Here is an 8,407-nt window from a genome sequence, read left to right on the forward strand (position 1 = left end):
CATCCCATCCCATCCCCATCCCATCCCCATCCCCATCCCATCCCCATGCCCATTCCATTCCTATCTCCATCCCCATCCCGTCCCCGTCCCCATCCCCTGCAGCTGGGAGCTTGGGGACCTCCATGGGGAAGGAGCCATCCCGAGGGGTGCCAGCTGTGCTCGCTGCTCCTCGTTAGCACTAATTGAGCTCTCATGGCCAGCCCAGCCCACCCGGGCAGGTGCACCCATCACCTCCGCGATGTCCTCGGGGCTCTGCCCCAGGCTGGCGAAGACGTCCTTGGAGTTCCTCAGGTAGAGGTTGGTGAAGATCTCGGCGGTCTCGGGGTCGGTCTGCGAGTAGTCTGCGCGCTCGGCCTCCTCGTACACCTTGGCCTCGAACTCCGTCGTCACCGGCCCCGGCTCCACCAGGCTGATGCTGCCAGGGGAGGGGGGCGCTGGGGACGCTGGTGGCTGAGCCCCCCCCCCCCTCCCCCCAGCACCTCCGCCCACCCCGGGGCACTCACGCCACGTTGAAGCGCAGCGCCTGCACCACCAGGCTCTCGCAGAAACCCTCCACGGCGAACTTGGAGGCCGCGTAGACGTCGTTGAAGACGATGCCTGGGTGAGGAGGGGGCTGGTGGGGCTGTGCCGGGGGGGGGGGGGGAAGGCCCCCCCGGGCGCCCCGCCCCCCCCGTACCCTGCAGGCCCATGACGCTGCTGATGACCACGATGTGGCCGCTGCGGCGCCGCTTCATGTCGGGCAGCACCTCCTTCACCAGGCGGACGAGGCCGAAGAAGTTGGTGTCCATGAGGCCCTGCATGGCGGCCAGGCTCTGGCACTCCAGGGGCCCGATCATCCCCACGCCGGCGTTGCTGACTGAGGGCAGCAGGGGCATCAGGAGCGGGCAGGGGTCCCCAGTTCCCGGGGGGTGCCTAGCAGGGTGTCCCCTTGGCGCAGGGTGTCCCCTTGGCGCAGGGTGTCCCCTTGGCGCAGGGTGTCCCCAGGGCACAGGGTGTCCCCATGGCGCGGGGTGTCCCCTTGGCGCGGGGTGTCCCCTTGGCGCGGGGTGTCCCCAGGGCACAGGGTGTCCCCAGGGCGCGGGGTGTCCCCAGGGCGCAGGGTGTCCCCAGGGCGCGGGGTGTCCCCAGGGCGCAGGGTGTCCCCATGGCGCAGGGTGTCCCCAGGGCACAGGGTGTCCCCTTGGCACTGGGTGTCCCCAGGGCACAGGGTGTCCCCAGGGTGCAGGGTGTCCCCTTGGCATGGGGTGTCCCCTTGGCATGGGGTGTCCCCATGGCACAGGGTGTCCTTGGCACAAAGGGACCCCTTTGTGGGGTGTCCCTAGCGTGGAGGGTCCCCAGCGCATGGGGTACCCCTGGCCCAAAGGTGCCTGCTGTGTGCGGTGTCCCTGGCACAGAGGGTCCCCAGCAGCAGGAGCACGGAAGGTCCCTGGAGGATGGAGGGTCCCCAGCGCATGGGGTGACCACCACGCGGGGTGCTGCTGCTGCATGGGGCAGCCCCAGCACCCAGGGGTCCCTCGTGCACGGCACGTCCCCAGGACCGGGGTCCCTGCTGCAGGGTGCCGGTGGGACACGAGGGGCCGGGGGCCCGGGGCTCACCCAGGACATCGACGTGGCGCCCGGGGATGCTGTTGAGGCAGGCGCGGATGGAGCCCTCGTCGCACACGTCCAGCTGCTTGATCTCCAGCGTCCGGCCCAGCGCCGGCCCCGCCGCCGCCACCAGAGCCCCGCTCCGAGACACGTTCCTCACCGTGGCGATGACTGGGGGCACAGGGGGCTCAGCCACGGCCCGGGGGCCCCCCCCCCCCCGGGGGGGGGGCCCTTCCCCCCCCCCCCCCAGCTCACCTCGGAAGCGGCGCTGCTTGTCCCGTGCCAGCCGCACGGCCAGCGCCAGCCCGATGCCGGAGGAGCAGCCGGTGATCAGCACCGTCCTGGGAGCCATGGCGGGGCCCTGGCCTCGCTCCCTGGCCCCGTGGCTTTAATAGCAGCTGGCCCAGCCCCGGCCCCCCCAGATCCCGGCCTTTAATCCCCCACTGTCCGCTATTAATCCCCCCTCCCCCCCCCCTCCAAATCCCGGGGATTTGCAGGGCCGCGTGGCTGAGCCGCACGTGGTGCCCGGGGCGCACAGAGGGGTCTTTGTGCGGGGACGTGGGGCACTGCGGGGACACAGCGGGTGTGGGGACGCTGCCAGCCACGTGCCTGGCCACGGAGGGGGCGGCAGGGACAGACCCCCCCCCCCCAAACCCCCCCCGGATGCGCACAGCTTCTGATTTCTTTGACTTTGGAGAGGGAGAAACGGGAGCTCTGAAAAAATAACCTTTATTCTCACTTGTATAAAACACATCACAGTTCAACTGGCCTTGTGGGGACGTGGGAGACGTGGTGGGGACCCCCCCTCCACCCCCAAACCCTGCTCCTGGGTGGGGGGGGGCTGCAGACCCCTGAGCCCGCTGAGCCTCACGGTGAGGGGTCTGCGGCCAGGGGTCCCGTGGGGACGGAGGGGCCCGGCACCGGGAGAGGGGAGAAAGTGCATGAGTGTGGGGGCACCGGGGTGCAGGGGGGTGCTGGAGGAGCCCCCTCAGCCCCGCGCTCACTGCTCCGAGCTGCGCCCTCGTGTGCCGGCTGTGCCGTGCCGGCTACGCCGAGCCACCAGCAGCGCCCAGCCGGGCCGAGGCGTGCCGGCAGTGCCATGGGGTGCTGAGCCATGGGGTGCCGAGCTGTGCCGGCAGCGCCGTGCCGAGCCGTGCCGTGCCGTGCCGTGCCGTGCCGTGCCGTGCCGGCGGTGCCGGGCTCAGAGCGCCACGCAGGTGCAGTAGTGCCGCAGCTTGCAGGGCAGGATGCCGCGGTTGATCTGGTGGAACTCCACGAGCTGGATGAGGTCGGCGAAGCGGGTCTGCCCGTCGTCCATGGTGAAGTAGAGCCGTCCCTCCTCCTCGCTCTGCCGGGCAGGCGCAGCTCAGGCATGGTCGGTCCCCCCCCCCCCCCCCCCCAAACCCACCCCCTCCAGCCACGGCACTCACCGGCAGGATGAGATAGTGCTTGACCTTCTGCAGGTGGCACAGGGACAGGACGAAGCCCTTGGGGTTGCGCTGGCTCTCCCGCACCAGGAACACGCTGCGAGCCCCGGAGCGCTGTCACCCTGGGGCTCCCTGTGACACCCCCAGGGTCCCCATTCCCGCCCCCCTCCAACACCCTCTGCGGTTCTGTCCCCCCACCCCCGTGCTCCCAGACCCCCCCTAACTCCCCTGCAAGCCCTATATGAGCTGTGGGACCCTATAACCCTCGGGGGCTGCGTGTGCCCCAGGGGTCCCGTACCCCCCGAGACCCCCGCCCCCCCCCCCCTCCCGACCCCGCCGCCCGCCGCGGGGGGGCCGGGGGGGCGGGGGGGGCCCCCCCCCCCCCGCCAGGCAGGGACCCCCAGGGGGGGGGGGGGGTCCCCATTCTGAGGCCCGTGGCGGGCGCTGCTCACCGGCGCTGAGCGGGGAGGTCTGGCAGGCAGCCGGCAGGCTGTAGCGGTGCGTCGTCTTCTTCTGGCCGTGCAAAGCGAAGAGCGGGTGTGAGCACGCGCCGAGGGGTGTGGGGGGGGTCTCCCACGCCCCCCCACTCACCCTCCAGGCCTGTGCCTCCTCCAGCGCCGCCGTCAGCACCTCGCTGGGGTTCTCGATCACCCGCCCCGTGCACCCCGAGAAGTCCATGGCCACCAGCGCGTTGTCCGACACGCTCCGCTGCGGGGACGGCGAGAGGGGGCTGGTGGCATCGGGGGGGGGGGGGGGGCCCCCAGCAGCACGGGGGCTGTGCTGGGGGCTGGGGGGGGCACTCACCAGGGCCGTGGGGCCGATCCAGGGGGGCTGGCTCAGCCGGGCTTGCGCTTGCTGGTAGTTACGGTAGAGCTGCATGCCGTACTGGGGGGCGGCGCCGTGAGTGGGGTGTCCCGTGGGACGGGGGGAGATCAATCCCCCCCCCAAAAAGCAGGAACGGGGGCACCCACCCTGTGTCTGTGCTGGCTCAGAGGGGGGGGGCATCCCACTGGCAGCCCCTCATCATCATGGGGGTATCAGCATCCCCCAGTACCCCCCAGTACTCTCCAGCACCCCCCAGCACCCCACCGCATCCTCCAGCACCCCCCCCAGCACCCCCCAGCACCCCCGGCACCCCATTACACTCCACACCCCCACTTCAGGGACCCCAAGCACCCTCCGGCGGGGGCCGGGGCTCACCTTGAAGAGGCGGAAAGCCGCCATCCAGCAGGTCCTGCTCTGCTCGTCCTCGCTGCAGAGCAGCTTCAGGCCCTTCGTGCCGCTGCGCACCTTGTAGGGCTGCGGGGAGAGGACAGAACCGTCACAGGGCAGCCCCCTCCGGTCCCCTCCCCCTCCCCCCCCGTGTCCCTGTCACCACTTGGGGGGTCAGAGGCCCTTTGTCAGAGCTGGCTGTGGTGCCCAGAAGGGCCGCACCTTGATGCAGAAGCCGAACTCGGTGGGCGTCCCGTAGTGCTTCTTGCCCTGCGTCACGTAGTAGATGTTGGACTCGGTGAGGTCGGCGAAGTACTGCAGGTGCCGGGGGTCCTGGGGCCGGGGAGGGGGCGTCAGGGGCCGGCCCCCCGCTGCCCCCAGGGTCGGGTCACCCTGACCCACCCCTCACCTTGGACGTGCCCTTGGTGGAGTAGTAGAGCCCCGAGCGGCGCAGGGAGAAGTAGAACCGCTTCCAGACCTTGCGGCCGGCCTCACGCAGCTGCAGGAAGCCCTGGACCTCGGGGCAGCTCCCGGAGTTCAGGAAGTTCTGCGGGGAGGCCAGGGCTGAGGGGTGGCTGGGCACAGTGGGGACCCCAAGGCACAGTTGGGACCCCATGGCATGGTTAGGTCCGCATGATATGGTTGGGTCCCCACGGCATGGTCGGGTCCCCATGGCACGGTTGGGTCCCCATGGTACAGTTGTGTCCCCATGGCACGGTTGGGTCCCCACGGCACGGTTGGGTCCCCATGGTACAGTTGTGTCCCCATGGCACGGTTGGATCCCCATGGCACGGTCGGGTCCCCATGGCATGGTCGGGTCCCCACGGCACAGTTGTGTCCCCATGGCACTGTTGGGTCCCCTCAGCACCATTGTGTCCCCACAGCACCGCTGTGTCCCCACGATGCATCCGTGCACGGTGTCCCCATACCTGGATGAGCTCCGAGTGCGCCATGCTCTTGTTCGCCTCCAGGCAGCTGGACACCATCACCTCGGGGAAGAGCGACTGCTGGGGAGGACGGGCGGGGGGTCAGGGGACACGCACGGGGCGCCGCGGCTCCCTGCGGGGCGCGGGGAGCCCCCCGTGGGGGATGCAGGTCCCTGTGGGCTGCCCGCCTTCCCCCCCCCACCCCCACGTACCGCGTTGCTCTTGAAGAGCTCGTACTTGGCAAAGTTCTTGCGGAAGACGAAGCGGCTGTCGGCGCCGAGGGGCCACGCGCTCTGCACCTCCACCACCGACTCGTGGTCCTCCAGGCAGCGCTCTGCGGGGACGGGGCTCAGCGGGCGGCGGGGGCCGGCACCGTGCCGTGCCGAGCCCAGCCGTGCCACGGACTCACCCAGGGCCAGGTGCTGGTGCAGCTCCACCAGGGCCCAGCTGTGGTCGTGCAGCGCGTGCGTCCTCTGCACCAGCATCTCGCAGAGCTGCCGCGCCGTGGTGCCCGCCGACACCTCCAGCGAGCGGCAGGATCCGTCCTCGCTGAACACCTTCACCAGCTGCGGGGGCACGGCGGCCGTCAGGGCCCCGTTACCCCCGCTGGGGACCTCCTCCCCCCCCCCCCCCCCGACCCCACCGCCCCGGCACTCACGTGGCAGGTGCCTTCGCGGGGGGGTCCCTGCCCGCCGGGGAGGCTGCTGAGGATGGGCGAGTTGGAGGGGCTGCAGAGCTCGGGGAAGGGGTTGGGGATGCAGGGCAGCGACGAGGCGCGCGGCTCCTCCTCCGCCGGCGGCCTGCTGCGGGGCAGAGACAGGCTGAGCCCCCCGCCCATGCCCCCACCTGCCCCTCGCCGTGGGGCCGAGCCCCCCAGCCCCGGCACCCACCTGCTGCCGTGGATGAAGAGGGGCTGCGAGCGCCTGAGGTCGGCGGCGGGCGGCCCCTCGCCCGCGTCCCCCTCCTGCTCCGTGCCGCCCACCCCGGGGGGCTCCCGGAGGCCGCTCTGCTGGGCCCCCCCGTCCATGGCATCATCTGGGGAGCAGAGAGCGGGGCCTGCAGCCGGTGCCGCCGGGGGCTGCCCACCCTGGCACCCGCCCCCGCTGGGTTTCGCCAGCGCCCGGAGGAGCGCCGTGAGTCAGCGTGGGGGTGACGCAGCGCTGCCCCGCCTGCCCCCCCCCCCCCCACCCAGCTCCTGCCCGCTCCAGGGGGTCTGCGAGTCCCCGGTGCCTCCGTCCCCATCCCGATGGCATTGGCACCGCAAGCAGGGGACGCAGCCCTTTGGGGAGCACAGCCCCATACGAGACCCCCGAGAATCCCCCGGCATCCCACGCGGGAGCCTCTCCGGTGCTCCGGTGTCACCAGAGGGAGCCTGGCAGTGGGTGAACTGGGCCGGGCCGGGCTGAACCGGGCTAAATTGGGCTGAACTGGGCTGGGCCGGGCGAGACCGGCCAAGCCGGATGAATTGGCCTGGGCTGAACTGGGCCACGGCGAGGGGTGCCAAGCCGCGCCGCGCCGAACCGTGCCGTGCCGGTGGAGCCGTCGGCTCGGCCCAGCCCCGCCACCTCCTCGGGTCCGGCCAAACCAGTTCAGGCGGCCGCTCCCAGCTCCACCTCACCGCGCTGGCATCCGCGCCGGGGCGGCCGCGCCGGGGCCGGGGGCGAGGAGCAGGCGCCCGCCGTGGGAACGGCCCCCGGCCCCCCTGCGGCACGGCCCCCCGCCGCGCCGCCCTCGCCCCCGGACTCGTGCCCGGTGCCAGCACCCACGCGCCCCGGGTGCTCCGCTCGGGGGACGTGGGGACACGGCCAGCGCTCCGGAGGGCCGGGCACGGCACGGCACGGCTTGGCATGGCCCGGTATGGCCCGGCATGGCCCGGCACAGCTCGGCACGGCCGGGCACGCACTGCCCGGGACAGGCAGGGGCAAGCTCATCCCGGCCGTGCCGGACGCGCACGCGGCACACGTAACACACGCGCGGTGCCCGCGGCCGCAGCGGTGGCACCGGGGGGGGGGCCGGGGCCACGGTGTCGCCGCGCCACGCGGGGCCGGGTTAATCATTCACCCGGCCCCGTCCGCACCTCCCGGCGGCGCGGGGGCCAAGTCCACGGCCAGGCGGGCACCGGGCCCCTGCCCGCGTGGTGCCAACACACCGAGACGCGGAGGTGTACGGGGCCACCGCTGTCCCCATCCCTGTCCCCATCCCTGTCCCCATCGCCGTCGCCACCCCGCCGGATGGGGACCCTCCGCTGCGTCCCCTCTCCCCAAAACGCAGCCAGGCCCCTGCCCGCTCCCCGTGGTGGGGACATGGGGACGCAGCGAGGCGGGGTCCCCTCGAGGGGTCCCGGCCACCCCAGGCCGTGCAGTGGGTGCGAGGGCCAGGCTGGAGGGGCTGGGGACAGAGTGGGGTGGCTGGGGACCCCGTGGGGCCCTGCAGCACCACACGGCCACCAGCCCCTCACCGTGGCCTCGGGGTCACCTGGATGCCAGCCCTGCCCGGTGGCCTGGTCCCCGCGGCCACCACGGTGCGGTGACAGCAGTGGGGGGGACACGGGGTGTCCCTGGGCTCTGGGACGAACTGGGGGACCAGGGCCGTGGGGCTATGGGGCAGGGTTCCCAGGGCCACCAGGGTTAAGGGGCAGGGTCTGAGGGCCACCAGGGCAGCGTTCCCGGCGTCACCACTGTTAAGGGACGGGTTGCCAGGGCCACCAGGGTTAAAGGGACCGGGATCCCAGGGCCACCAGGATGGAAGGGAGAGGGTCCCAGGGCCACCAGGGCTGTGGGTAGCGGGACTGGGACCCTCAGGGTTATAGGACAGGGTCCTGAGGTCACCAGCACCGTAGGACAGGGTTTCCAGGGCCACCAGGGTTAGGGGACGGGGTCTGAGGGCCACCAGGGATAGGGGACGGGGTCTGAGGACCACCAGGGATAGGGGACGGGGTCTGAGGACCACCAAGCCCATAGGGACGGGGTCCCAGAACCCCCAGGCTGGCGGCGGAGGCCCCGGCAGCCACCGGTGGCACCGGGATCCCCGCGGCTACGAGGCGTCGGCGGCAAGAGGAGGAAGACGAGGAGCTGGGGAGGAAGACGGGAAGGAAGGGACGGAGAAGCAGAAGGGGGGGGCGGGGGGGACACGGCCAGTAACCCGGTGGTCCCGGGGCGCAGGGACCCCCACCCTCAGCCCACTCCTACCTGCAGCGCCCGCCGCGTCCCGCCACCCTCCCGCCGGACCAGGCATTCCTGTTTTCCCCCCCCCCCC

General features: G+C 72.3%; 2 protein-coding genes across 2 annotated transcripts in view; both read right to left on the reverse strand.

Moving 5' to 3' along the window:
• LOC118178815 (retinol dehydrogenase 8-like) overlaps positions 1–1,996 on the reverse strand; it is a 2,685-nt gene extending 689 nt beyond the window's left edge. Inside the window, exons 1-5 of the mRNA XM_035347619.1 lie at positions 1,843–1,996; positions 1,597–1,758; positions 677–856; positions 504–597; positions 232–415 (exon numbers count right to left, since the gene is read on the reverse strand). Coding sequence (XP_035203510.1) covers positions 232–415; positions 504–597; positions 677–856; positions 1,597–1,758; positions 1,843–1,939 — 717 coding nt within the window. The 5' untranslated portion in view covers positions 1,940–1,996. The remainder of the gene's footprint in view (positions 1–231; positions 416–503; positions 598–676; positions 857–1,596; positions 1,759–1,842) is intronic.
• A 1,255-nt stretch (positions 1,997–3,251) lies between these two features.
• Positions 3,252–8,398, reverse strand: GRB7 (growth factor receptor bound protein 7). Its single transcript, XM_035347493.1, has 13 exons — positions 8,341–8,398; positions 6,043–6,187; positions 5,811–5,955; positions 5,562–5,718; positions 5,365–5,486; positions 5,156–5,233; positions 4,636–4,773; positions 4,449–4,559; positions 4,215–4,313; positions 3,819–3,899; positions 3,606–3,722; positions 3,413–3,527; positions 3,252–3,286 (listed from the first exon to the last, which is right to left on the reverse strand). Exons 1-13 carry the CDS (start codon positions 8,384–8,386, stop codon positions 3,252–3,254), a joined length of 1,389 nt encoding a protein of 462 aa, XP_035203384.1. The 5' UTR covers positions 8,387–8,398.
• Positions 8,399–8,407: the final 9 nt, after the last annotated feature.

Source organism: Oxyura jamaicensis, chromosome 27 (genome assembly GCF_011077185.1).
Source record: "Oxyura jamaicensis isolate SHBP4307 breed ruddy duck chromosome 27, BPBGC_Ojam_1.0, whole genome shotgun sequence".
NCBI lineage: Eukaryota > Metazoa > Chordata > Aves > Anseriformes > Anatidae > Oxyura > Oxyura jamaicensis.